Source organism: Sceloporus occidentalis, unplaced genomic scaffold, assembly GCF_023333645.1.
Source record: "Sceloporus occidentalis isolate IW3139 unplaced genomic scaffold, rSceOcc1.0.p SCAF_6, whole genome shotgun sequence".
Taxonomy (NCBI): Eukaryota; Metazoa; Chordata; class Lepidosauria; order Squamata; family Phrynosomatidae; genus Sceloporus; species Sceloporus occidentalis.
Window position 1 is genome coordinate 71,530,922 of NW_028316986.1, and position 17,513 is coordinate 71,548,434.

General features: G+C 39.9%; 1 protein-coding gene across 1 annotated transcript; it reads left to right on the plus strand.

Annotated features, from left to right (window-relative positions):
* The first annotated feature begins 845 nt into the window (after positions 1-845).
* On the plus strand, positions 846-14,544 carry UNC93A (unc-93 homolog A). Its single transcript, XM_089529459.1, has 6 exons — positions 846-885; positions 5,479-5,604; positions 7,545-7,756; positions 9,409-9,544; positions 10,125-10,256; positions 13,916-14,544. The coding sequence occupies exons 1-6, from the start codon at positions 846-848 to the stop codon at positions 14,185-14,187; spliced, it is 918 nt and encodes a 305-aa protein (XP_089385585.1). The 3' UTR covers positions 14,188-14,544.
* Positions 14,545-17,513: the final 2,969 nt, after the last annotated feature.

Below are 17,513 nucleotides of genomic sequence, written 5' to 3' on the forward strand. Positions count from 1 at the left end.
GAAATTGTTTCAGCCTCGATCTAGTAGCAGTTTGTTTGTAAAACTAATGGATCTTAATTGTCATTTAGGACCAAGCCATTCAAAAATACTTTTTAGCAGTTGGGGTGCTCATAATGATCCGGTTTGGCTGGCAAAATTCAGGGTCTACTAGAGATTCCAGCAAAAGAGTGTACATACAAGGGAGAGGGAGCCCTGAAGAAGGGACAGGTAACATCACTGTATCCCTGTTAAGCAGAAAGTCCTAGTATGTACACTCTAAAAGCCTTTGTTCCACTATATCCCTTCTAACACCAACCACTGAACCATCCTGCTGTCCAGTCTTTGTGTAGGCTGCAGCAGATAGTCTGCATATTCCCCTGGCATGAAGCCCCATTGGACTTTGTGAGACTGGCTTCTAAAAAAAACATGCATAGCAAGGATCTGTGCCTTTGACCTGCTTCAGGGCTAGGAACTCATGAAGCCTAATCCTTGCAAATGTTTCCATTGCTCACTTGGGGGAAGACACATTGGATCCCACCTGTTCGCCGAAGCATAGAGTTATCAAGAAAAATGACACAACTACACATGTATCAGTATGACACAATTCTGGACAAAGTGCTCAAAGAATAAGTGCATGTTAAAGAAGTGTGCATTCATAATTAGCTCTTTGAGGGGGTGACAGAAGAGTAGCAGTTTAAAAAAAGAAATAAAGATTAGAGGCAGAAGGTCCCAGAACAGAAGGGAGAGGTTATGTCAGTTTAGCAGTGAAAGCAGGCCCTCGCATTGTCAAGGAAAGAAGGACAGAAAAATGAATAGAATAATGAAATGGTTTTCTATCACAAGTTTGCCATTCTGATACAGGAACCATGATCATGCAACCGTCCTTGGCTGCCAGCCTTTTTCCAAGTAAGCCATTGTTTGGGAACAATAGACCTTCCTATTAGATGAGCTGTTCAGCTTTTGGTCAAAAAAGATGACTCACTGCAGCTGTGGTCAATTTGTTTTGGATGCTCCAGACTCATGCTCCATCAGCATCATTGGATGCCTGCTTGTACTAGAGAGCTGCAGAGGAGAAGAGCACTGGTGATCTTTTAAACAGAAGAGGCATGAAGTGACTTGCACTAAAAGGAAGAAGTCTAGGAAAGGAAGAGATAGCAAATAGACTGGGGGAGCTGACAGAGAGGGAGAGAGCACTCACTAGGAGAGTACAGTAAAACAAATAATTCATTGTGTAGCCAAAGGAAAGGCTGGAATCATTTTCTAGAGGACAATGTAGGAATAAAAGATCGAAGCATCCATACCCAAACACTTTACATCCTCTGGCTTCTTCCCCCACCTCCTTTTTCTTGTTGTCGGCTATTGCAATTCATCATTCTGTGTTTCAGGAAGTGCTGCCAGTCCAATAATGAAGTTGTTGGTGTATCCCTTCAAGTCGTTTCTGGCCTATGGCTACCTTAGGTGATCCTATCACAGGGTTTTCTTGGCAAGATTTGTTCAGATGTAATTTGTCTTTTATTTCCCCTGAAGCTGAGAGAGTGTGATTTACCATTGGGTTCTCATGGCCGAGTAGGAATTCAAACTCTGGTCTTCAATTCTCAAACCAGTACACCATGCTGGCCCTCTAACAATGATATAGTTAGAAAGCATATTAATGTTTCTGTCTGGCATAGTTTTGGTTAATTTAATGTTAATTCCCCCAGGGCTTTCACTATTGTTGTCCTAGTTATTTAACTATCATTCAGGCAGATGGGGAAGAAAAACCTTCCACAAAATGTACCAAATGTCTTAATGTGGGGTATTTGCTAATTCCAAAGAAAATTCCAGGATGTAAAAATGAACCCATGTCTGCAGGTGTGTTTGTTGGTGCACAATGAACAGTATCCAAACACCCAGAAGAAGAAACAGCATGTTCATCATGTTTGTTCTGAATTGCCATTGGGCAGCCCTTCTCATTTGCAGAACAAAGCAGCAAACAAAGTAACAAGCATAAAGACCAGCTCTACAGGAACAAGCCCCCACCCCTGCTTTCAGTGTCTAAAAGAATAATAATAAACCAAATCACTATATGCCAAGTGGCTGGTGTTGGAGGAAATTGTTTACATCTCTTCAAACTTAAATATCATTATTTGGATCTTCTGGAGGTCTGAATGGATGACATCTTATTGGTACCCCTTGCACACTCTTGCCTTCCCCATGTGACTTAATGACCATGGGATGCAATGACAGATCAGCTGGCTTTACGAACTGAAAGAATATTTCCAAATATTATTTCTAAAGTTGAAAAATGTGTTTCCTGATCATTGGAACTGCTGCCATGTTGAAGAGACCAGCAAGAATTTTCCACAGTTTTCTTGGTAATCGGCATCCTTTAGTGTTGTGCAGGAATTATCCTGGAGGGGGAAAAAGGGAACTTAATGTACAAAAAGCCTGTTCTCTATACAGAAACCTTGTGGTTTTATGCAAGAAAGCATAGTTTTCTCTGCAAATCAACAACTGTGCAACAATCTTAAATGTTTGAATATGGAGAAGGAATATCTATTTTTCATCCACAGTGAAGAGAAAACTACTTTTTAATCATTCACCATCACATACAAGACAAAAACAGCTGAGGGGTTGCATCCCTGGGCCTGGCAGGTCAGCAGTATATATTGGTGTCATTGCACAGGGAAGTGCCAGATACCTCCTTCTACCGTGGCCCACATAGGCGTAACAGGAGTTTATGCTTGCATATCTCACCAACAGGATTCCAGCTACAGATCTTGGAACCTCTAAGAGTAGATCTACACTATCGAAATAATGCAGTTGGGCACCACTTTAACTGCCATGGCTCCATCCTACAGAATCCTGAGATCTGTAGTTTTGAAGGGCACCAGCATCCTTTACCAGAGAAAACAAAAGGCCTTGGAAAACTACAGACTCCAGGATTCCATAGCATGGAGCTACAGCACTTAAAGTGATGTCAAACAGCATTAATTCTACAGTGTAGATGCACCATAAAAAAACCTCTGCCAACCACTCATGCACCTCCACATGACACAGACCCAAACACATTGTCCAGTGTTGGCATGCAGCTCCAGTAGTCAGTATTTTTAAAATACTTCCTCCACCAATAAATTCATGACATGCTGCCATGGGACAGAATTTTTCCTGGTCAAGCCCCATAAAAAAGCAATGGGAGTAATCAGCATGAGTCCTACCATTTGGCAGAGTGAGGAAGCTGACTCAAGCAGCAGAGTTTGGTGTTATGAAAGGGCATCAAAGTGTTAGCTATTTATTGTTGTTTAGTTTTTATTGTCAAAGACACAAAAAGTGTTTGTGGGATTTTCTTCCTTTTTCTGACAGAATACACAAACTGGCTTTAGATGCTGTATACTTTAACTGGGTGAGGAGGTGCTGTTTCCTGCTTTGTCAGAAAAATCTCTCTTGGGACAGCCCCATATCCTCCCAATGTGCCAGTATGGCACAGACAGTTTCAGTTAATCTTCTGCTATCCCAGTTTTTCAGCTGCTTTGTTAATGTTCCAGTTTCTCTCTCCTCCTCCCATTTCTCTCCCTTGTCTGCAGCAGAATTCAGTTGTTCCAAAGTAAGTTCAAAGTGCAAAATTGCTTTGCATTCAGTTAACTCAAGAATGAGGAGGAGGGGGGCAGGATCTTGCATGTCACAGTTGGCTCAGGCAAAAGCAAACTGCTGCAGTCTCTCCAAGCTTGTGTGCTTGCCCTCATTTATAACTTTTGACATCTTAACCATATAGATGTTGACTGGCTACATGTGTTTGATTTTCATTTGCAGTGTTTTTAGACTTGGGTCACATTTTCAAGATATCTCATTATGTACAATATGCAAATACAGATATTCCAAAATCCAAAATCCTTCTGGTCTCAGGCATTTTGGGTAAGGGAAGCACATATTTTAATAAGGAAATATGAATGCAAAGAAAAGAAAGCTGGACTTTAGGAAGCATTGGAATGAAACCTATTTTTCTTTCTTTCTTTCTTTCTTTGGCTTGTCCATTCTCTCAGGTTTTTCTGGTAAAAGAGCTTTTAACTGGAAAATTTAAGAATTCCCCACCCACGTGGGACTTGAGACTGCAGTTCTCTGCCTGTTGAGGTCCTACAAGGCAATTTTATCTGTCTCCTGACAAAAAGAATGAAAGGTGTCAAGACTGATACACTGCAGGCAATGAGAAATATTCACAGCTTGGTGCAAAATAAAAAGCACTTCAGCCTTATCAGATTTCTGTGGTAAAGATGCATACCTTCCTTCAAAGGGACTCACAGAGAGTTGGAAAATCCAGTCCCAGGATAGTGATAGAGAATAGGCTGGATGGATGTCAACAATCTCGTTTTCATCATAAGTGCTAGTGTGAATAGCAGTTTTATTAGCTGGGATGCTCTGCAGGACTGACTGAAATTTCACTGAGGAATTTTATGGGATATTTTACAAATATTCCTTGAGAATGAAATGACTCACTCAACTGGTATCCATCAGTCCAAAGAATCATAAATGAGACACACTTGGGGGAAACCTCTGGTAAATTGTTCTTCACAGTCTATTCCTCACTTGATGTCAAATGTAATCTAATGCTAGTTCCCTTAAGTCTGTCCTGGATCAAGCATGAGCTCATCACTTCTTTCCAGGGAAAGTTTCCATACTGTTCATGGCAATTTGATGAATTTCTATCAAGCACTCAGTATTTGGAGCAAGGCTTGGCAAAGGGATTGAGCAGACCAGCAGTTTGGAACAGCCTCTGAATCAGCTTTTGGCCTTCCTCTGTCTGAACCCTGTAAAAGGTGGCGGGGGGGGGGGGGAGTTGGGGCATTTTCCTCCATTTTCTAACTTTTTTCTCATTACCTTTGAGTTTATGCCTTTTCATGCAAAGTTCATTATTTAAAGGATGCATTCAGAAGGTTATAAAGGGGATTTTTTAAAACCAAATGCTGTAAGGTTCATGAATGAAGTTTGATAGTAGACTGAACTCAGCAGTTTATAAAACAGTGCAACACTAGGTGGACACTGGCTTGGTAGCTCAAGGTTCCATCCTGAACTAGCAAATAGACCAACCTTATATAGACAAAAACTTACAGTGGCAGCAAGTGAACAACAAAAGGCTATGACACATATACAAACTCACCAATAACTAACAAAAACTATTTTAAAACTAGGTACATTACACTTGTTCTTTTAGTTTATTTTGATGTTTAGCTGTTAACATATCAGTAGAACATGTCAAGATACTTTGGAATGTGGTTCAGCAAGTGGCTCAGCAAGTTTTGTACATGTTCAACTTCATTTGAAATCAATAAGTAAACTGCATTCTCTCTACCATAACAGCTATGAACAAGAGTATCCTGCTTAAAGTCTGATAAACCCCAGTATTCTTTGAAGCATCATTTGGAAACTGGTTTTATGTTAATTTGGCTGACTTGCACTTATGGTCTTGATTTTCACCTGTATTTTGAGTACTCATTAACTATTCTTTTCACTTTTTAAATGGAATAGTGAACATCTCAGAAGCAGATCTGGCATGTTGTGGTGCAGAAGACTGCAAGAACACAACAACAGATGAGACAAATACCTCAAAACCAACAGAAACCTTAATCTATATACTGCTGGGAATCTACACAGGTAAATACTCTCACAGACCATTTATATCAACAAGCTGAAAGATAGTCAGAGGAGAATGAGTGTGATGGTAAAGCAAACCCCATGGACCATGACAAAAGGTAGGAGTGCCTCACAAATGTAGCTGGGGACATTTCATCTGGAGAAGAATGAGAGGTGATACTACAACCATCCTTAAATACCTGAAGGGTTGTCATGTGGAAGAAGGAGCAAACTTGTTTTCTTGTGCCCCAAAGATTGGAAACTGAACCAATGGATCACAATTACAAGAAAGAAGGTTGCAGTTAAAAATAGAAAGAATTTCATGATGGTAAAACTATTTTGACAGTGGAATGGACTACTGAAGAATGTGGTGGACTTTCCCTTATTAAAGGCTTTCAAACATGTTTTAGGGATGCTTTAATCGTGATTTTTGCAGTAGCAGGCAATTGAACTAAACAACCTTCTAATTTGACAATTCTATGTTTCTGTGACCGTTTGAAGCCACCTAAAGCTGTAACATAAGCCAGACAAAGTAACTCAAATCCCAATATGAGAAAATTCCATTGTTGGAGCCTCTCAAATCCAAAACCCATCCAGACTCATTCTGATAGGGTGGAAGCATTGGTGGACCAGTGCGGACCAGTGATTTTCACGTTTTCCTCTTTCCCTGACAATTTTTACAACTACCCTCCCACTGAAATTGCTGGTGTGGAGTGGAAGATGCTGAGCTACTATAATAATATAATATAATAAAGATTTATTTATAGCCCGCCCAATCACGAAGAATCCGGGCGGGTTACAACAATAAAATACATCAATTACAATGAAGTTAAAAATCAAACCCTAGACCTACCGCCCACCCCCCCCCCATACCCAGTGCTAAAAGAGAATTAAACAATACTAGTATAAAAACATTAAAAACATTAAAAGCATTTAAAAAGGCAGAAACATAGGCGGAGAAGAATAGACAAATGAGGGGACAATATCTCTATATCTGGGGAGGGTAACTAAGTTGGAAAGGCCTGCCGGAAGAGATCCGTCTTGAGTGCTTTCTTAAAAGCTGCCAGAGCTGGATGGAATAGATCAAGAGCCAATTTTGATGGATGAGTCTGGGGGCTAAGACAGTTGTGTCCTGTCACTCCATTACAATACCATGCCAATCCCCCCATCACAGCCACTGTACTAGGCAAACAGAAGTGATATTGTGTCACTTCCTTTTGCTTTGGGGGCTGTTTGGGTGGATGTTGGCTGTTTTGAAGTTGGGGATCCCCCAAACAGTATGTTGTTTTTGTGGTTGTTGTTGCATGACTTCAAGTAGTTTCATTTAAGGCCTCCTAAATCTGTTTTTATTGTGTATTTGCAACAACAACAACAAAAACCCACCCTCATATATTTTTTTACTCAAAAAAATGGGAGGCTCCTAATTTCAAATGTTTGGAACAACATTTAATGTATAAAAATGTTAATTATGATTTTCATTTAAAATCACCCATTTAAATCTTGGGCAGCAAAATGGGAATGTGTTTCCTTTTTCTGGTCATATCAGACTAGGTTTTCTGGTACCCATTTGCTTTTGCTAATGTAGTAAAAGATAGTTATCTAGCAAATATTCTCCCTTTGACATGTATTTCTGAAATGTCTGTCACTAAATCTGAAGGCAGAGGCTCAGACTACCAATTCATCTAGAGGCAATGTTGACAGATGTAAGGATAGTGCATCCATGCTAATCTCTGTGTAAACTCTCATGTGACCTGGAAGAGTAAAGCAACCTCTTATGCAATGACACAGTTCTTTTTTCCAGCTGTCATAACACAACTGTCTTGGCTTTAGAAGATGGACCTAAATTAGACCCACTTAATGGTCAGATAATCTGACCCTATAATTCAGCTCCAATTAGAAATTAATCAATTGCTTGTCATTTTTAAATGTTTTTCATTCTAACTCATCCATTCCTCCTTCAGCTAGTGGAGTGCTTGCTGTGGTGCTGGTTGCTGTATTTCTAAACCCAGTCTCAGTTCATCAAATGGAAAATGAAGGAAAGAAGAAAGCATCTTTTTGGTCCACTTTCTTGGCAACATTTTGGCATCTTACAGACAGACGTCAGTGCCTCTTGATTCCTCTGACCATGTACAGTGGGTTTGAACAAGGATTCCTTGCTGGTGACTACACCAAGGTAGGAATCCCTCCTATACCTGAATTACTTGAATGAACACATGGTGGCAGTAGCGTAAGTGGGATGTGGGGAGGGTGCAGACTGCACTTGGTGACACCTCAGAAGAGGGGCAACACCCAGCTGACTGCCTCCTCACACACCCCTGCCATGTGCCACAGTGCATGACAGCATCTCTTCCTCCATCTTCAACATGGGTTTACACATGTCTAAAGCCATGCAGGGAAGGAAGGGAGAGTCTGAGTGAATCCCTTTCTCCCTCCTCAGCATGGCTTTACATGCATGTAAAGCCATGCCAGCAAGGGAGGTGAGGGTGAGTCCTTCTGGCTTCTCCCCCTAAAGCCTTGCCCTCAAAGTCTCACCCCCTGCACCAGGTGACACTCCAATGTAGGATGCCACTGCATGGCAGTAGTGTTGAGATTCGAGAGACTAAAAACATGAAATAGGATGAAATTCATATTCCCAAACCATTTGCAACACAGAGATCCGAAAGCCTTTCAAATCGTAGCACTGATCCCACCATTAAACTGTCATTAAAGCAGCATTGCATTAATACGAACTTTTGTTTATGCAAAATGCCAGCCAATGTTAATGACATATTAATGGTGGGATAATGATGGGATCTGTGTGAAAAGCTTTCACATAATCAACGTCATTGTGCTTCCCAGATAGGATAAGTGCAAATCCAATGTGAAAGTCCTTCCTGTGATTGTGCAGGAAGGACGGGAACATGATGGGATAGAATGGGACATCCCCCATGTGATAATCTCCATAGAGAATAGGCCAAAACTGAATGCAGTATTTAGTTCACTGACCTATGTGAATCATTCTCCCTATATATATGTGTTCTGTTGCCACCCTTTCCCACTTTTTCAACTGCTTTTGCATTTGGCAACATGCATAGCAAATAACCAAATCCGTGGGTGGTCTACAACAGCCAGAATATTCCTGGCTCCTCCCAGAGGATTTTGGCCCTGACGTTGCCCCAAATTCCCCCATTATATGAGCATTCCATAGCAATGCTAGGTGGTGGCCTATACACATGTCCTGCCATGCCACCCAGTGCCTCTACCAATGGTGTGAGTTGCTCCCTGTGAGTTTGAAAACAATTCAACCATCATCGATCATATGGCTGAATGCCTTGTTGTGACTTCAAAGGGAGCAACTCACACTGGTGGTAGTGGTGCTGAACAGCATAGCGAAACACTGTGTAAACTACTCCCTGGCATTACTTCAGAGTGCTCCAATTTTCTTGGAAGTTCTGGAACAAAAGGTAAGTTTTTAAAATTTGCATTAACTAAGGGGTGGCCCATATTTGCTGCAGAACTGCACTTCCTGCATGAAGATAATGCACACCTGAATTGGGCCTTTGGCCCTGTGTCATCTGACATGAGGGGGAAACCAGTTTTAATGGCCCATGTAGACATGTCTAAGCCACACTATACCACAACAGACATATATTAAAGCCAGGAGTTTTATGACACACTAAAAGAACAATGTTTTCTTGATCATGTCTACATTACATTAATATTCACTCAAGACTTAGAATGAAATATAGACGATATCGTCATTCAAAAAGCAGAATGTTAAAACTGCTGTCAGCAACAATAACCATATAATGCTATACTGTGTGTCTCTTTCCCTTCTCTCTCTAGTCCTATGTGACCTGTGCCCTTGGGATAAATTTTGTTGGCTATGTGATGATCTGCTTTGCTGCTGCAAATTCTCTCTCCTCCATGTTCTTTGGAAAGATTTCCCAATACACTGGCCGACAAGCTCTCTTTGCTCTAGGTATGTAAAACTGAGGAGCAAGTGTTGGGAAATGTGGAAACTGGATCTGTCAAGCAGAACAATAAAGGGAGATGTCGAACAACAATCAGTTCTATACCCACTCATATACACACCATGCTAGCAGAGTATGAGACAAGGTTTACTTTTAATATTTGTTCATATTCAAATACATTGTCTAATAGGGGAGTGGGAAGAAAGATGAAATTGCTGTAGGGTAGAATAAGCCAAAAAGTGAATGGGTGGTCTAAAACAAACAGGGAATTTGCAGAAACTTTCAAATAAGCTATCAGTGATCATCTGCTCACTAATAGGCTGCTATTACTTTTTCTTTTTAATTTTTTTTATTAACTGACATGTATAGTTACCTACATACCTACCTACATACCTACCTACAATATACAGTATACAGTTGGATTGTCCCCAGCTCTTTGCTTCTAGAATAATCTGGGCCACCCCAACAGGCAGTGAAATAATGAATGTTGCCCTTGGCCTAATACTATTGTGTAATTCTTATGTTCTTGCTTCTCTACTTTACATTGTACTTTGCCATTTTTTCCTATGTTCTTTCCTCATCCAACAGCTGCAGTACTCAACCTTGCTTGTATAATCACATTCCTGCTCTGGAAACCTCACCCAAAGCACCTTGCTGTATTCTTCATATTGCCAGCCATCTGGGGAATGGCTGATGCTATCTGGCAGACACAGACCAATGGTAAGCGTTCACCATGACATTTTCAGAAGGGGTAAATCATGGGGAATTACTTTTTAAAAAACCAATTCATCCCTGTTACAGCCTTTAAAGGGAGCCAGCATGGAGTAGAAGTTAGAATGTTGGACTATGACTCTGGAAACCAGGGTACAAATCTCCACTCACTCATGAAACGCACTGGGTGACCTTGGGCAAGTCACACTCTCTCAGCCTGAAAGGAAGGCAATGACAAACTTCCTCTGAACAAATCTTGCCAAGAAAACCTAGTGCTAGGTTCATCTTAGTGTCATCTTAAGTTGGAAACGACGTGAAGGTACACAGCAACAATAGCCTTTAAAGCATAATTCACCATTCATTATGTGTATCAGAGTTTTCAGATTTGACTCAAGATACTTGTTCATTTTCATTAAGTGTTTTTTGAGAGGGAATTTTAAGACTGGTGAGTATGGTGTGAAAATTTTCATTCAAAATCCTCTAAGAATTTCTTTTAAAAGTGACTAGAAAAGTAACTAAAATGTTAGTTGTTTCCTTCTCCCATTATTTTACCATTATTCTCACTCATTTTATTACTAATCATAGGGCCAGCATTGAAAAGTCATATTAAAAGGGAATAATAAATATGGCAGGGAAATTAATGAGATGACATGTAGTATTTGCTGAAACATAAAGTATAACTCTATACCTAAAGACCAAAGTATTTCTGCACTAACAATCTGAGGCTCAGAACAAAAACATTTGTAGGATTATACATTAGTGATGTATTAGATCTGCTCCCTTATCAGTGATGGAATGCAAAGCACCTTTGGTACATGGCTTTCTATCCAAGGCCAACGCAAGACATTTTGCTGCCTAAGGAGGAGCAGGAAATATTGCTCCCACCCCCAGTTGTAGCCAAAGTCAGCCAAGTTATTTTGGCACATAAAGTGAAAAATCCTACAAGCTCCTCTTCTGTCACTAGAAGTAAAAATAGAAACAAATTAAATAGCTAACCATATACTTATCTTTCATGACAACTTAAATCTGCTAGCTCTCATCCTGCCTAGTCGTGGGACCAACTCTGCTTGCATCTGTAAGAGCAGTAGAATGGTCACAAAGAATAAGAATTGGTTGTTCAAACTCTTCTGTTTATAACACCAGCACAAACACACACATAGGTGTATTGGTGTGTATGTCTGTGCCTTCAAGTTACCTGTCGACTTATAACAACCCCATGAATTTCGTAGAGTTTTCTTAGCAAAGAATGCTCAGAGGTGGTTTGCTATTGCCTTTCTTTGAAATATAGCTTACAGCACCTCATATTCCTTGGCTGTCCCCAGTCCAGTTAACAACCAAGCCTGATCCTGCTTTGTTTTGAAATAAGAATGGAACTTGTATCTCCTGAGTATTTATAACCAAACTGTAGTTTAACATGTATGCCAACATCCTTTTGACTCCACCAGTGGCATAACTATGCCAGCAGAGACACAGGAAAAAAGAAAGAAGTGACAAAGAGGAAAAATGCTGAATCCTGTCATCCAGTTCCCAGAACAGAGTTCAAATTAAATTATTAAATGAAATTGATGCTTTGAAACATAGTAATTTGTACATGAGAAACTCAATCTAATAACCATTTACAATCCTAAAGTTTTACCCAGCTCTTACTATAGCAAAATCATTCCAAAGAGAGTTGGAAATTCACCAACCTGTTTTGAGCAAGTGACTATACAGATCTTTTATGGCTGTAGAACATACATAGGTACATACATCTTTATTAAATAAGTCTCCAGACAATTTCAAAGAATACAAGATAAACGGGAGAAAACATACATAGTTAAAACTTATTTAAAAAGAAATCTCTATTTAAAAAAAAAAAAAAAACAAAGTTAAAACTTACATAAAAAGAAATCTCTATAAAATTTAAAATATATGGCTCTGATTACTTCTTGTAATTTGCTCAACACTCTATCTGGGATCCTTTTCTTCTTATTGCTTCCATAGAATAGCAGCTTTCACTGCGAACAAGGCAACCCTAAGAGTAATAAAAGGCTCAAGAGCTAGCTTGCTTTCATCATCCCTTTCCCTCAAATTTCTGAGGATGGGAGCTAGATATTGCTCTCTAATACTGTTATATAATTGACAATGCAGCAAGTAATGTGTAAGATCTTCAACTTTAGGTGTCCCACATATACAGAGTCTATCAAGAAAAGGGATATCCTGGTATCTTCCTTGAATCACCTTTGAGTCCATTTGCTCAAAGCGAAGTTTGGCAAAAGCCTTCTGATGTTCTCTTTTCTTAAGGAAAGACAGATATTTTTCTTCCTGAAAGAGCGTTTTGGCCCTTGATAGCCATTTCAAGGATTTTACTGAGGCCAGAGCAACTAGATCTAATTGAGCTCTAATGTCAAGCACTCTTTGTTTAAACATGCTGCCATTTGTATCGGTCTTTCTAATAGTCATTACGCTGAAGCCCACACTGAAGAACCTTTTTGAAAAACCAGGGGTTTGATGTAAGATTATTCTCTTGTTCAATTAAACATAACTTGGGTTGCCTGTCGTCGCACATTTGTGTTAACTTGACCTAATAATTAAATATTCAAATTAAACACAGGTCAGAAATAGCTGCCATACCAAATTCTGCTCTCATTGCTTGTGCTGGGGTACTTCTTGCCACCCCCAATATCAATCTTAAAAATTATTCTGGGTTCTTTCAATTTTCATATTTGTATTGAATCCCCAGATTTAGAAATGAACTGAACTGTGGTTCCCCCTAAAGGATATTAATGGGAAATACATGACTTGCATTCCCTCTACATTTTAAAGATTCATTTGGCGAAAATCTACATATCCTATTTGTCAATATTGCAGTATCAGCATTGCAGTTTAAAGTGATTTTGTTTCATTTGGTCTTCTCAAAAGACAGCTTCACAAATAATAGTTTATGTAGGTCCCATATTAGTTCCCCCGGGGGGGGGGGGAATAATACCTTTCAAATAGGAATTTTCTGACAATTCCTATTTCAGACAATAACAACAACAATAATATGATGCAAGTGTATTCAGAAGTAAGTCCAGCTACCAAGTAGGCAAGTTTAGGATTGCAGCCTTAGATTCAGTAGTCGGGATGCTCTTGTTGACATATGACAGTGTAACCTTGGGTTATAATAGCCTAATTATTTTCAACAGCATTGAATAAGAAGGTATGAAGTACCTCCTTGTACAATCCTTTTCCCTAGTCTCTGCAATGGCTGCCGGATGATACCAAGTGCAGCTCCAACCCCTGACTCATATCAGCCTGAAGAATGTCAGGAGAGCTCTGCCAACACCCAGCTTTTCCATCTGGCAGTATTAAATAAGATCTTGGCCTAAACTGTCAGGGAGTGCAGACGATTGTGCTCAAGGCATGTACATTCTTCAGTTAAAGTTTCTAGCTATCTATTAGTTGCCTGGTGACAGGCCATTGGCAGTGACATCCAACATGTATCAATTGATTGAATGATGTAAGAACATGATAAAATTCTAAGCAACTCCTTGGTACAAAGAGTATGTGTAATAAAATATTTTTATTGTAGTGTGACCTTTTCTAGAAAAGGGTGTTAACCATGGGTATTATAAATATAAATGAGTATCAAGGTTTGAGCCTCCAACATAATATTTTAACCTATGTTTCTTTTCATTTGTTTTTAGCTCTCTATGGAGTTTTATTTGAAAAGCACAAAGAGGCAGCATTTGCTAATTATCGCCTGTGGGAATCACTAGGATTTGTCATTGCCTTTGGCTACAGCACTTTCTTGCGTGTCTCAGTGAAACTGTATATTGTTCTGGCTGTACTAGTGGTGTCTATGCTCCTCTATGAAACAGTTGAGTACCTGGAATCCAAGAGTTCTCCTGGAACAGCCAGTCTGGCAAAGAAGGAACCAGTTGAATGTCAGCAAAATGCTCAGCAAACTCATTTATGATCCAATGTAAGGCAAGGCCAGACCTCAGCCCTAAGACTAATTTTGCACATGCATTTTCATGGGTTGTCAGGAAATACAGAAGCAGTTCAAGGCAGAACCAGTAGGAAAGAGGCAGTGGTAACTTCCATGTTTATGAAGCAGTGAATCCACTGTGGGTTTTATTTGAAAGCTTAAAAGAGCTTCCCAAGGCACTGAACCTGCTTTGGAAAACTTGGTTTGACATCCTGGAGAATTTCAGCAATTGGAGTAAAACCTGGAATGATTTACCCACTCCACTTATGATAAAGCACTGACAGTCAAGAAGAATGCAAAGGGACTGATATTATGATTGGTGAAACATTAACATGGGAATTTTCTTTTGCACTAAGATCTTAAAGAGTTTTTTGGAGAGCAGAAAAGTTGACTTTTTAAAATGTAACTCCCATAATCCTCCAGCCATTATGAAAATAAGTATTTTCTGAGTTCTATGAGTTGCTTCTGATAACAAAATTATTTCTAATTTGTATTTTATTTCATTTTAAAACATCGTATTGGAAGGAACATCAATAAACATTGTGAACACAAAAACTTTTCATTTTGTACAAAATCTCCTGTACTTATGTCATAAACATTAGTCCTGCCATGGTCTTCATGAAGTCCTCTCAGCAATGTACCACATATTCTAGATTGCATTTCTATGACTCATGTAATGTTTAATGGGTGAGTATATGTGGCATAGTGGTTTGAGTGTTGGACTATGATCCTGGAGATCAGGGTTCAATTCCCCACTTAGCCATAAAACCCACTGGGTGATCTAGGACAAGTCACACGCTCTCAGCCTTGGAGGAAGGCAATGGCAAACCTCCTCTGAACAAATCTTGCAAAGAAAACCCCATGATAGTTTCGCCTTAGGGTCACAATAAGTTAGAAATGACTTGAAGGCACACAACAACAACATACTTAGCTTTGTGCCAATTGTCAGCTTCTTTGAGGCATTCTATTCTCATCACACATTTCAGGTTTACATACCACAGTGTTAGGAATGGGCTCACTCATACTACATTTCTACATTAGATTTCTCAGCAAAAGAGCTCCTCCTATGCATACCAAACTCCAGATCCCAAGATTCCATAGGATGGAACCAAGTCAATTAAAGCAGAGTAGTAGCAGTGTAATTATGCAGTGTGAATGGGCCCTATCTTTGACAACTATAGCTTGGACTCAGTTCTGCAATAAGTGACACACTGACATGACTCAGCTCGTAACATGTATATATTTAGTGACGAATGTGTTGGCATAACTTTGTCCAGAAAGTTACAGAATGTAAAACAGTTTTCCTGTCTTGAACAACACTTCTGTCTCACTGCTTTTTGTCTACCTGTAGTGTTACAGAAGCTGTAGATTACATTTGCTATACATGCTTCCAGTAAACCTCTGCCTCAGCCCCATTGCCTAATACATTTGCTGTTCCCCTGCGAGAAATGTACCCCTCACTATGGCAGCAAGTCTTGCCAGCTGGTGCTCATAGAAATAGCTTTAGAAGACTCCTCCAATGTGCAACACAGACACAGTGCTGAGTAAGCCGCATTCTTCTAAAATGCAATCTTGATTAATTGTCTATGTTCTTTTTACCTAACTTGGGGGCAAAACAGACTGGCTCAAAGGAGCGGCATCTGGACAACCCTTTGAGCACCAGATTGGGGCCAGTCTGTTGTTGTTTTACCCAACACAAAAAGAAATGGCAGAAAGACACTCCAAGGCACCTTTGCAGGCATGATGGCAGTTTTTCCGCTTTTTGGCAGCATGCAGTGTCTAAACGCCATGCTGCCAAAACACTGAAATGCTGCCTGCCATCTGATTGGGCAGGCAGTATGACACCAGCTACAAGCCCCCAGGAAGCTTGTTATTTTTGCTGGTGTGTTTAGCCCCTTTGTGCATGTCTTCTTGATTTTCTAGTTTTTGAAATTCCACCCCCCACACCATTCCATTCCACCACCTCCTATTTTTTCTGTTAAAGTTGGCTCCCAGACTGGAGACTCAGCTTGAAAGTATCTTGCGAGGACATGAGATTCAGTTTGAGACATGAAGGCAGATACTTGAAATTTGACTTGTGTAGCAGACATGTTAAATACGTGTTGTGTCAAGATGCTTCTTTTTTTTTCCCCAACACAAAAGAAAGACCAAGACTTGAACCCAACCATGCATAGGAAGAGTAGGCATAACTCATAACCATGTGATAATGCTGTTGATAATATGAACTTACAATAATGCTAACAGCATGGCAATAATGCAATGATGTTGGGCAATTTGATTTGAGTAACACCCAAGGTGTTCCACTTACAGGACCAGTACAAAGAATCTTGGAGTTGTTATAAAACCACATACCATATGAACAAGAAATTCTAGATTGCCTTTCACAAGAACTAGAAGGTCAAACTAGAATGAGATAGATACATATTCCCTATGATTAAAACAATTTCCCCCTAGCAATGAGATTTCCTCAAAAATCCATATTTCAGTAATCAGGTGTTTAAACTGCATATTAAGCATGTGTTTAACTTCCAGTGACCAATCACAGAACAAAACATATTACATTCAAACTTAGGGTCACCATAAGTCAGAAATTACTTGAAGATAGACAACAACAAGACCACAATGGAAAACCAGGCATCTCCAGGTAGGGCAAAGAAAGAATCATGCTTGAAACTATGGAGAACAGCTGCCAGTTAGAGCTGACAAAAGTGGGTTATATGAACCCATGGGCCACTTTCTTAGACCAGGCAGTTCAGTGTAACTGAAATGTCCCTCTCATACAGTTCCATGTCCTCCCCCTGTCCTGCCAGTTGTTAAACCACAGAAGGGGGCTGTGCTGCTTAGCAGTGGAAAGAGGAAAGAGTGGGAAGGCAATTCAGATAATGAAGAAGCAGCAGGTCTCAAAATGTTCCCTTGCAGCTGTCAAGTCCCAGGAGGAGCTGCTGGTGGTGGTGCTTACCGGTGGGGAAAAGAGGGATGAGAGAGGCAATTTGGACAATGAAGATGCAACTAGGGACACAAAGCGCTAGAAAATACTTACAAACAAATATCACTAAAAGGACGTTGTCCATACACTGTTTCTGTATTAGGTAGCTTCCTATGATCCTAACTATGAAAATGTTTGTCTCTGTCTGCAGTCTCTGTTTTGCTATGCTACTAGGCAACTGTATTTCAACCTAGTAACTTGTTTCTCATTTGCAGCATCCAGGAAAGAGCAAGAAGCTGGTGCTAGTTCATACAGCTCATAAATCCCTCACTGAATCTTCAAAAGGCAACTGACATGAAGAGTTCAAGTGAACAGATCCGTTCTTCTC

Coding starts and splice junctions, on each gene's coding strand:
- UNC93A (XM_089529459.1), top strand. CDS start 846: ATGATCATGCAACCGTCCTTGGCTGCCAGCCTTTTTCCAA. Junction 5,605..7,544: donor ACTGCTGGGAATCTACACAG/GTAAATACTCTC, acceptor TTCCTCCTTCAG/CTAGTGGAGTGCTTGCTGTG. Junction 10,257..13,915: donor CTGGCAGACACAGACCAATG/GTAAGCGTTCAC, acceptor ATTTGTTTTTAG/CTCTCTATGGAGTTTTATTT.